Source organism: Perissodus microlepis, chromosome 12 (genome assembly GCF_051167445.1).
Source record: "Perissodus microlepis isolate ML-2025 ecotype Zambia chromosome 12, ASM5116744v1, whole genome shotgun sequence".
In the NCBI taxonomy this organism is placed as follows: domain Eukaryota; kingdom Metazoa; phylum Chordata; class Actinopteri; order Cichliformes; family Cichlidae; genus Perissodus; species Perissodus microlepis.
In genome coordinates this window covers 31,620,535-31,632,875 of record NC_140472.1, presented here as the reverse complement: position 1 = coordinate 31,632,875, position 12,341 = coordinate 31,620,535, and the positions used below count along the sequence as shown (strand labels likewise).

Below are 12,341 nucleotides of genomic sequence, written 5' to 3'. Positions count from 1 at the left end.
CTATAATGCCAAGAAATTAATATGCTTACGCTACATTGGATGTTTCTATCTGAAGCACACAAATGAGCCACATTTTACCAACGAGTCTATCAAAGCACATCAAATCACTGGACCTTCTGCTTCGACACTGAAATAACAAATGTAAACCATATTTACATGTTAACTGAAACATACAATCCCAAACATCTCCATCAAACAGAGATCAAACAAACTATGAGCCAGGTTATCAGTTAACCCCTCAGAGGAGCTGATGGACTCCTGACATGTGTGCACACACGCTGAAAGAGAAGAGACTGTGGTTTATGAATCTATGAACTGCAAACCTTCGTTACAGAAACAATTCAGCTTTATACCGAGATAGCAGGGAAACTAATAACACTACTGGAACTACTTTAATGGGTTATAATTGTGTCTTATGTATACTTTTTTCCTATTACTTATTATTAACACGTACTTTTACGTGTAAGTAACTTTATAATCGATTCATAAACACACAAAAAAAATCCCAATCCTGTTGTAATGTATACTAGTCAAATCTAATTATACATAAAAAGTAATAAAACTAAGATTTTAATTTTTTCATGCTAAATATTACAGGATATGCTGTGCGTCAATACACTAGAACCAGTCCTTTTTGGACAGCCAAGACCATCGTGGAGATGCACAGTTCCACACTTAAAGAAAATTAAAGAAAGCATAACAGCGCTAACACTGAATACAGACTGTCAAGCAAGATGGTGGAGGGGTGAGGATTTTGGATCGTTTGATGCTGCAGTCATTGAGTAATAAAGTACTCCAAAGTCAAATAAGAGGCCATCTGTCTGAAAGCTAAAGAAAGTAGGAAATTAGGATTGCTGTGCTTCATCCTAAGCACAGCAGCAAGTCTACAGCAGACTGGCTGAATGAAAGGATGTGAAGGGACTGTCATAAACAAATGCCCACAATGAATGAAAGCAACACTGTAAAAAGTTGGACCATTGCTCCACAATGATGTGAATACTGATAAAGTCACATGGGAAAATAGTACTACAAGTTATTGCCAGTAAATGTGGTTCTGCAAGCTATGTATGTTTGTTTTCACGACTGCATGTCTTTTTCACATGACTGTATGCAACACACACAAAGACACATGCTCATATTAAATGTGACAAAGATATAATGCGGTCAGAATATGTGTGAATATCCTTGTAAGCCAAAAGCTCAGACTTCAGACTGCTCTAAAGGCTCAATTCTGTATGATGACATGAAGATATCCCCAATATGTCATCTGAGACACTAAAGCTCCTTGACCGTAAGACCTTGTTTTTATGAACGTGACCCAATCAGAAGAAAGTTAGCTGAAAGGGGGAGGAGCTAAAATTGTTTGTCTTGACAGATGATTGGTGATAATATCACCAAATGCGCCAAGGTCCAGAATGAGATAAAGATTGTTTATTTTAAATAGAGTCCAAGAACACAGGTCCCCCTTTAGTTTGACTCTGTTGTTATCACTACTGAGACTACGTCTCATACTGCTGCTAATTCACTGCATACAGGAGCAGACTTAAATCTGTAAAAGTGTCATTGGTGAACATATCTTCTGTTTCTTCTCTATCCTTCACTCCTCTCTTCCTCTCTTCCAGACTGATGAACTGGCTGTGAACTTGTTATGGCATGCTCTCCTTGCTACCCATCATTCAACCTCAGTATTCTGTTGCATCCATCGCCAGTGTTTAGACAGCTCCGCTCTGCCTCTGATCCCCGAGCTCCTTCCAGTGAAAATGGCTACAGGCACTTCTTATTCTGCTGCTTTATGAAGTGTTTTGTTCTCATAAAAAAAAGATTTTTTAATAAGTGTGTTTGACTTTGATATCTCTTTATTATCTCTTTAAACTCCACACCGAGTTATTAATCTGCTCCATTTACATCTTAGTAACAAGTATTTTCATGTTTTGAAACTTTAAGGTGCCTCTTTCAGTCTCCACAGTTTTTCTTATGTCACTCTGATCTTCAGCAATAACTGTAAGAGTAATATACACTTTGTGTTATTTCCTGACTTTCTGCCATTACAAGCATCAAAGAGCAAGAAATCTGAGTTTCGATGACTTCTCTTTGGCAAAATCATCACATTTGATCACAGCTGTGGATGTTAATAGCACAGCTGTGAGTCCAGAGGAGATGGGACCACACAGTGAGGCTTATACTTACTTCTTCTACGACCAGAACTATACTGCTACACTTTTTAGCTCTCAGTTATCCTCTTTAGGTTAGAAGGAAGTGGTTATAGAAGCAGATATTTCTCTCAGGATTTTGCTTTGAGACTATAGATATTAAGTGGACACAAAAAGACATTCTGTAGTTTACTCATGTCTGCTGTTACACGTGTAAAACACTTTTTTTTTAGCTATATCAACTGTCATGTGGAGTTTGTGGTGAGTCTTCTGCCTCCTAGTGGTCATAAATTAGATGGTGCAGCTTTAATCTATTACATCAAAGTGAACTGCACACATATATCCTGCAGCATGTTTAATATAAAGCCAGAAATACCTTCTTAAAACAAAGGCATACATTGCATTGAGTGTCTAGTTTGTCTTAATTGTCTAGATCAGGGGTCAGCAACCTGCGGCTCTTTAGTCCTTATAGTGCGGCTCCGTGTGGTTTGGGAAAATAAATTAGAAGTATTTAGCTGAAGTGTATTTTATTTATGTTAGTTCTTTTTTAACTTGTAGTTCTAAATTGTAAGATTATTGTGATATTGAAATATAAAAATACAATTATATTCTTTTATTTTTTCATCGCTCAAAATAAGTATCACACTCGCGGAAGCCGGTGTACCCGCCGAAACGCCGTGCATTTATTGAGACTTTCAACCCCAGGTAGGCCAATTATGGATCTTCGGATCCACATTATGTCAGCAGCTGTTCTCCACCGTGAACTATGTTAAAAACAAACACCGCTCACGCCTCACAGATGACATCTTACAGTCCTGCGTAAAGATGAAAGTGACTTCGTACAGCCCCGATTTGCAGACGCTGTGCGCAGAGGTTCAGGAGCAGAAGTCCCATTGTAAACATACCACGGCAGACCCGACGATGTTTGCATGAACACGCTTTTCAGCATCTCTTTATTGACCACTTTTCACACACGGTTGCTGTACGCATACAGCCGGCTGTAGCTCTTCAGCTCACACACAGACGTTAAGGCGGCGAGGCGTGATTGCGGGTGCCGCTCAGGTGCGTCCGCCTCCCCTGCAGCAGCGCTGCAGGCCACGCCCCGCCACACACATTAACCAGGTAAAATACATATTTAGGCAGAATTTTGCAAATATCTATTTTTCATTTTTTAGCAGCATAGAGCTTTTTTTCCAATTACTTTTTAAAAGTCAGGTCAAGGCTCCAAAAGCCCAAAGGCGATATAAGGGTGGCGGCTCACAACAGTTTTTGTTTGCCACATGGATCATTTTAGTTCAGCTTTCCTTTTGTTATATTTCTTTAAGAGTTCAAAATGTGTTAATTACATAAATAAAATGTAATTTTCTCTGTAGCACTTCATGGATTTCATAAGCAACACACTTTAGTTGTTCACACAAAGCATAAAGGTAAAAAACAATATATACAGTGTTATCTTCATTTTAGATGTCAAAATGTATTTGCGGCTCCAGTGTTTTCGTTTGCGTGGAAACCGGCTCCAAATGGCTCTTTGGATGTGAAAGGTTGCTGACCCCTGGTCTAGATGGTATATAAGAGGTCGATGCATTCACTGTGACATCACCTATTACTTTCCAAACTCTATATATGAAACCTCTACGCTAACGTTGTCTCCACCACCATCTTGTTTTTTAAGCCGGAAGTGATATTTTGGGTAAACAGGTGTGCTGATTTACGAGCTAATGCTATTTCACTCACCGACCTGTATTGACTGTACAGCCGTCTGTCTTAGCAGATTAAGAAAACAGAGAGTGAGTCAACAGTTCATTTTGTTTTTAATGTGCATTATAACTTTATTAAAGTAAAAGACAAGTCCTTTGGTAGAGGCAGAGTCCACTTAAAAACTAATAGTTGTTGCTGTGTTAGGGACAAATTCAGACTCCAAAGTCAGCATTTGACCAAAGAATGAGGTTTATAAGTGAATAAATATATATTTCTGTAACATATTCAGTATTCTTGAGTTTGTTCTTCCACCTCGTAGTGGTCAGAAATCATTGTGGACATCTTAAAAACACAATTAGGTAGAAAAACCTTTTCCTGTTTTTGGTTCTCCTTTTAAAATAAAAATAGAAATGCTTGTACAATCATAAAATATATACATAAAAACTATTCACACTTCTATTCACATTCTGTGATTCTTTTATTTTTCTTTTCTCAAAACCATTTGAAAGACAGAGGTGTCGTCCTGTGTCCAGTCTGGGAGGTCTACACTTTATGTATATACATGTTAAACATAACAGGCTTGACTGCCGTACTGTAACTATGAATTTCATAAATGCAATTATTTATTTTTCTTCACTTGAATTACATCGATGGCAGAATATCAAGGTCTTTAAATGATTTTCTAAGACAGGTCAGGTTTAAATCTTTCAACCCTCTTTATTTCCACAATTGATCATAATCAGGAAAATCAGCTCTATGAGGTCTTTCTGAGCAACATCAGCTCTTACACAGAGAATAATTGTATCTGGAGCTCTGTAATATGATGGCTTTTTGTTTTTTGTAGGAGAAACACATATCAAACACAGGAAATACTGTCATGGTTTAATATTAAATATGTCAACAAACCATGACATGTTTAGATTTTAAATATTTAATGAAAACCACAATCTTTTACTAACATGCATGATTCTGAATCCTTCTCCCTGCATCAATGTAACCAGATGAGACATAATCCAGGCAGCAGTCACAGCATGCTGCCTTTAAAATGCGATCGCAGCATCAGTCAGAACTCTATGCATGTGATTTTTCAAGAATTGGATTTGCACAGAGCATACGTGACGTACTGCTTGCTCCTCGTCTTTACAGAAGGTTTCAATTTCATTTCAAGCCTCTCATTAGCACTTAAAGACAGTAAACAACAACTTGACCTGCAAGCTTGTCGGTTAGAGAGAGGTTAAAGTGTGATTTGCATTTAATATCTGTCACACAGTATAGTTTGTGTGCTAAAGTTGTTTTGAGTGACTCCACACAAACTGACGGAGGCTGAAAACCAACATACAAGCAGTCAGAGGTCTGTGTGTGTGTTCAGCCGTTATTAAATTACTGTAAAACTGTCAGCTGGTATTAACTCCAGATGTAACTCGGAAGAACTGATCTGTGTTTCCTATCAAAGCAGAATGCATCCCAGCTGGCTGATAACTTCCAGCCATACGTTTTGCTGTTGGGAAATCGACATAAAGCTTTAAAATTTATGTATGTATTTATTGAACATAAAATTCCAGCCTCTTTATGTTTTCTTTCGGTTTGTTTTTCCACTTCTGCTCAGTCACATAAAACTGATGTGAACATAGATGACTTAAACATCTAAAGGACTGGGGGAAATATGGCTGGAATTTAATTTGATTTTCAAATTATTAAATTAATAACTAAAAATGTATATATTTAGGCAATAAACCAAAGGAACTAATTGTATGCTAATCCGCCAGCATGTTAGGTAAGTCTGCTTGATTTATCTGTATTTTTAGCTTGTAATAGCAGTAACAGATGGAAGAATTTGTCATTTATTGATCATTTTTTAATCTAGAAGTAGCCAAGAATCTGTGAATACTAACATTATGATTTTTAAATACAAATGAGTCACAATCCAAATGTTTGAGAACATTTTGACTTGTCATCTAACAAACTCACAAATTTTGGAGCATTTAAAGAACTCGGTTTTCTCACCACGAGTAGTTTTACTCAGTCTGTTGAAAAAAACAAAAACAATCTCTTTGGAAAATATTTTTATAAAGTCTTAAAAACTACCTCGAATGATGTCACAAAGGCATCCTCATGTTTATCCTGCAGCTTCTAACAGAAAGCTCATGTAACAAAAGCAGACTGTGATGGGCTAATGAGAGGTTATTCCATGGCATAATGGCAAATGTGGGATCCAGTGTTGCTGGACTTTGAGTTACACCAAAGATTGATCTGTGAAAGCTTTAAACTGTTTTAATAATTATTTAATTTAATAATCATTCAATGTTTGGAGAAAAAAAAAACATCTTTTGACTAATCAATCAATTAGAAAATAGTGGAAAAAACAACAAAAACAAGTGACCCTTGCAGTTTTCCTCTCTCAAAAAACAAAATAGTGACATAATAATTTATGTCACTCAACAAATCATTGCAGTCAATCATTTTAATAATAACTTAATTTATTTTAAACTGTATCAACATATGGCGAGCTAGACCTTCAGTCAGTCCTGCATTCTGTTGGTGGATGCTTTTTACATTTATTCTTCTATTAGTGCAGAGAGAAAAAAACATTCTACATTTTTGAAAATATTTATCTAAAGACGTAAGAGCCCTAAAATCCAAGCGTGAAAATCAGTGCCATAAATATTCAGACAAAACCTGTTAGCATAGCAAAGAAGGAAAAACGACTTGCAGTTATTGAACTTAAATAAAAATACAAAATAATAAAAAAATACCCCCCCACCCCCACCCCACCCACATTAAATAAGTAAAAACGTAAATGGATAATAATTAACTATCATCATCATTATCATCATCATTATTATTATTATTATTATTATTATTATTATTATTATTACTGTAATTAATAATCGAGCTGTGACAGTGACACATGAAGGAGTGCGTATGTGACTGCTTTATCTACACCCCCACTCCACCCACTAAAGCACACACACGCGCGCGCGCACACACCCAGGAGACCTCAATACGACCGTGTTGGGATGATAAATAGCGGGCCGGTAGGTCGGTGGATCGATCCCCCCTCCTCCTCTCTCACTCTCTCCCTATCTCTCCCCTCCACAAACACAAAACTGTATACGGCAATTAATTCCTGCTTGTCCCTCCATCCCTCATCGGCCCTGCCGGCGCGTATCGACTCAGATTACTGCTGATGGTCCGTTTTATCACCGCGGAATATACGCGCTCACACTCACACACACACACACACACACACAATCTGCGTGCTGTTTAGGATCGCTGCCATAACGCCTGAAAGCAGAAGCGGCGGAGATGAATCCCGAGGTTACGGCACAGACGCCAAAGCGCCAGATTACAGGATTATTACAGCAGAACGAGACAGAGCGGTGAGGCTGCAGCAGCAGAGAGCACGAAGTTTAACGTTTAAAGCAAAACAGAAATAAAACGAAGTCCTCGTTATTTTTCTGCAAATTCTGAACACTTTAAAAAATCCAATGAGATCCGACTGAAATTAAGATGGATCACGGTGCAGCCACTTTAAAATCACCTTTTTTGTGTGGGAATGTTCTGGAAGTCGGAGATTAAAGTAATCAAAAACGGACCTTTTTTAAATCAGTGAGCGAAAAATTCCTCCATAATGTTAGAAATGTTGTGAGGACATTAAAATAAAACTGCGCGATAACAAAATAATAAGAATCGGGCAAATAAATGATTAAATTACAATAATAAATAAATTCTGACTGTAATGTTAAACTAATGGCAAACAATGCGATTTCAAAAACTTAAATTACGCTTGAACAAATCTGTTCAGTTCAGGATTTAACTCACTCGGTGAAAGTTTGATTATATTCAGAGGGTAATGCACATCACAACAGAAAACTGAATCACTGATATATATGAAATTAGAAGCATTTTTCTGGGTATTTAAGTGATTTCCTGGGGTAAATGTCAAACTTTCCGAAACTTTAAATCAATCTCCACGTGCACAGCGGCTGTTTTCAGCGCTGAGCCTCCAACGGGAAGTATGCGTGTGTGTGTTTCTTTTAACGGGACGTCCCGACAGGACTGAAGAAACGCACCTCTAGGCCAGACTGGCGAGATTTTAACCGGCGTGTTCGTGCGTCTTTTACGCATGACAGCGCCTCGTCGATATCTGTGTAAACGTGTGCGAGGATTCACAGCCGATATCGAAGCTGGAGTTTAGTCGGCTTTAGAGTGAAAAATATCCGTTTTTAAGGCGGATGAAGATTGTCTTTTTTTCGAAGAACACAAAAAAGTAAAAGTGAAAAACCATTAAAACAAAATAAAACTAAGAAAAAAAAATCTCTAAATGTTTCTATTTTTTAATATAAAATTTTATTACTTTTCGGGAAATAATCCGCAGCTTTGACCGGAATGAAATGACAGCGCACTCTAATAAACACCCTTAAATGGTGCGTGAAGGCCGACAGGTGCAGAGAAAAGAGGCGTTTGTTTTTTAACATAAGATCCAAATGGACTCTGGTTAATATTAACTGTGAGCTGCAGGACTGCTGCTGTCTGAGAGCGTGATCCCAGGCCAGGCTGCTGACCTTTGACCTCTGACCCTCCACGCCAACCACTATCCTCTCCTTCCAGCTCCTACTGTCCAGCACAGCAGCTGTCAAACCAACTGTAACGTCTCACACAAGTGCTGCATGACACGCTTTAAAACTGCAGTGAATGAAATTAAATCTTACATTAGTTAAATCATGTTAGATTTGCTCGTAAACTTAAGTTACAAGTTTAGTGCACTTTAATGACCAAATAAATCTGAAATTATGTGCAGTTTAAGGAGTGAATCACATGTTGAGTGATGGAGGAGATTTAAATACATCATTTTATTGGGAATCGTCTGTATAAATTATTGTAATTTCAAGAGGTTGTTTAGGTGGAAACCGATGCTGGCAGCATGCCACATATGTGTGTATTTTGAAAGAAACGCAGCAAAACACAAAAGAAAATTATTGTGGTCAAAAAGAGCAGACGTTATGTGTAAATTTATCTTTGAGATTAAATTTTTTTTTTAAAAGATTAGTTATAACTTTTCAAAAACTAGTAAAGAAATTTTTTGCAGTAATAATACATAAATATTCATGGGAAATTATAGAAATAAGCAATTTTTAAAATAAAAAATTATAATTAGCAACACTCAGTGGTTAAACATTTTATTAAAAATATGTTATTTTAGTTGTAATAATAGGATTAAGAAACACCTGAAACGCTGACCATACGATTTTAAGCCCGACAGAAACACTACAGTGTGATTATAAGTACTTGACAGTTAAACACTGAGTACACCACAAGGTCAAAGGTCATGGTCGAGTGCCACAGAAGGATTGTTAGAACTGAAGATTACAGGATTGCTTCTCTAAATAAAGCGTGTGTGTCAGTGTGTGTGTACGTACGGTTGTTGAGCTCTCCCGTGTGGTTGCTCAGCGGGATGATCTCCATCCTCTGCTGTCCGTACAGATAGTAGTCCAGCTCCTCTGCCGTCAGCTTGAACCTCGTCACGGTCCCTTTGCCGCCCTCCTCGCTGCCTCCGCTGCTGCTGCTCTTCACGCTGGACGACACCACTCCAACCCCCACCCCTCCGCAGCTCTGCTCTTTGGCCTGATGGAGGAGCCCAGCTGCTGGGTTGAGCCCCTGCGGGTTCTCTGGAGGGACCACCACCACTAGGTCTCCTCCTCCGCCTCCTCCTGGTCCTCCTCCTCCTCCTCCAGGACCTCCAGGTCCAGCGCACACTGGGGCCAATGCCTGTCCAAAAAGTGCGATCTGCTGGGGCACAGGGAGCTGGGAGAGCCCTGCGTTGGTGGAAATGGAGATGGAGGTGGACGGAGTGAGGGCTGCCGCTGCTGCTGCTGCTGCTGCTGCTGAAGAAGAAGAAGCTGCTGAAGAGGAGGACGTGGAAGAAGAAGAAGTGCAGTGCGTGGAAGCCAGGAGGTGGCTATGCAGGCGGGACGGGCGCATGGTGTCAATAGGGATGGAGAGACGGTCAGGTGGGGGCGGCGGAGGAGCCAGAGGAGCTTTTAGCTGAGCCTGAGGGAACAGCTGCTGCCAGTGCTGCAGGTAGGACGGGTCCACCTTAAGGAAGGCCGAACCGCTCGGGTCGCCCGGCTTCAGCATGGCTGTCCACTGACTGCTGGGAGGAAACATCAGAGAGAGAGCGGCATCAATCATCAGGATCAAAAAACATATAGAAACATTCAAGAGGTCAAAACATGAAGCGCTGAACATGCAGGGGCTCCATTTGTTCACTTCAAACACGAGAAATACAACAAGTGTCAGATTCACTACAGACAATTTTTTTAATTGTGTGTTTAATTAATTTTTAAACATATTTAACAACTTTAGTGAGACATTTATGACTTTTTAAAAGATAGAATCAGTGCCTTAAGTTACTGCGTTTTTACATAAATCCGTTTTCAGGGACTTAAGAGAGAGCTCGACTCCAGAACTCAACTGATGACCGATGTGTTTGCTGGATTTTTTTTTTCTGCAGAATTCAGTCTCATTGCTCATTTCAAAATCTACAACAGATCACACCTGATTCACACTTTTTTTTTTTTTTTTACTAGAAAGCGTTTTGTTTCAAACAATTTCTTTTCTGAGGATTCATCCCAAATTACATTTGTGTTAAATTTGTGAGCACATTAAACATCAGCCTGCTGATCGATAATGTTTTTTTTCTTTACTTTTTTTTCCTTTTTCTTGCGTTTTGTAAAAATTGTAAATGTAAAATGGTGCAAATTGCATTGAAATGTTTTAGGTATTAAGTTTAAAATGACAATTTATCAACATTACATGTAGTCTGAGTTTTTTTATCTATAAATTTACAACTCAGGTGTTTCACTTTTCTACAACTTTGATTGCAAACCAAATCTCAAATAAATATGTTTCACAGTCTGGCTTCTGCTCTCCTTTCAGTCACCCTAATGTGTTTTTAGGCTTCAAACAAGCTAAAAAAGGATAAAATCCGATACAAAATTCCAAATTTAAATTTATATCCGTGTTTATAATTAAAAAAGAGTGAGAGGGTCATGCTTCAGATGTTTTAGGTGATCTTGCTGAGTTTGTTCAGTCTTAAATACTCCACTGGTTCAACCTGAAGCCTTTCGCAGAGGAATTTCAAAGGTGGATGTCCACTCTGGTGTGTTATTTGTTTTTAAAAAAAGAAAAGAAAATCTGCAGATCTAAATTCCAATGGTAAGAATGAAGTACGATTCTACACATCTTAAGTAGACATTATTAAAAAGTAGAAAGAGTTTTTATAGTGGTGAATATGGGCGAATATTAAAAAGAGGAAACAATTACGTCCACTGAAATGAGGAGACGTAAACGATGTACAAATAAAAGAATCTTCTGTATGACTTAAAATAAAATGATCTTATAACTGAATTGTTTGCCTCTATTTGCAGTTTTTTTCTTCTTCTACGTTCTTTTTAAAACTCGTGACGAATTAAGTCTCACCAACCAAATAAAAGCACTCAGTTTGGAACATAAACTTCGAACACCAATAAAACACCAAATATAAACTGACTTCTGCCTCCTTCCTCTGCTCCGCTGTCTCTGTCTCGGATGGTTTGTTTTAGCGCGGATTTTACGCACACCGAGCGCAAAAAAACCGCGTTAGAAAAGCCAACAAAAGCCGTTAAGGCACTCACGTTCACACTTCCGAGTAGTTTACAGTGTAAACCAGTTCGTGATGAATAGTTTCATCTGAATAAGTGAGCAGATGATCCGGATAAGTCCCTGGAAGCTCAGCGATCTCGCGTGCTGATCGAGTCCAAGCAGAGGCAGCGCTCGGCGGGCAGAGACGCGGAGAGGCTCCGATAGGTTTTGCTTGGAGTTCCCTTTGATGTTTTCCCTTTCTTTTTATAACGTGAAAGTTGGCAAAGCAGCAAAGCCTTACAGTTATCAGAGTGTGTGCGGCTCCTGGGCGCCGATTTCCGGGCAGCGGTGGAAGGTTTGTCCCTCCTCCGGGCTGCGGTGAACCATCCAGAGGAGCCGGGACAGTCCGCTGCGTCCAGCGCGTCTCCGGAGCCAGAACTACCAGAGAGTGTTCTACACGAGTCTCTCTCTCCCACCCCCTCTCTCTCCACTTCCATTCACTTATCCTCTCTCCTCCTCTCTCTCCGCTTTTCTCCATAGTCTCTCTCTCTCTTTCTCCCTCAAATTCACACGTATCCTTTCTCTCTCACTTCTCTTTTCTCCATCCTCCTTTTTCTCCAAACACTCAGTTTTTACTATCTCCCTCCTTTCCCCCCTTTTATTCTTTCATGTCTTCTTTACAGCGCTTTGCTTCAGACTGGACTCTTTTTACTTCATTCAAATTATCTTTATTGACACTGTGAACACATGCCAATATGGTGAAAGCAGCACTGGCTACATGCAAACCTCTCTCATGTGTCTATCAAAGGTTGCTGGTGATTTGTAGTAAATCAGTTTAGCACACCTTCAGTGCTAAAGATTTTAGTTTGT

General features: G+C 39.1%; 1 protein-coding gene across 1 annotated transcript in view; it reads right to left on the bottom strand.

Annotated features, from left to right (window-relative positions):
* prdm6 (PR domain containing 6) overlaps nucleotides 1–11,890 on the bottom strand; it is a 126,759-nt gene extending 114,869 nt beyond the window's left edge. The window contains exons 1-2 of the mRNA XM_084946562.1: nucleotides 11,525–11,890; nucleotides 9,269–9,999 (exon numbers count right to left, since the gene is read on the bottom strand). Coding sequence (XP_084802688.1) covers nucleotides 9,269–9,986 — 718 coding nt within the window. The 5' untranslated portion in view covers nucleotides 9,987–9,999; nucleotides 11,525–11,890. The remainder of the gene's footprint in view (nucleotides 1–9,268; nucleotides 10,000–11,524) is intronic.
* Between the last annotated feature and the right edge of the window lie 451 nt (nucleotides 11,891–12,341).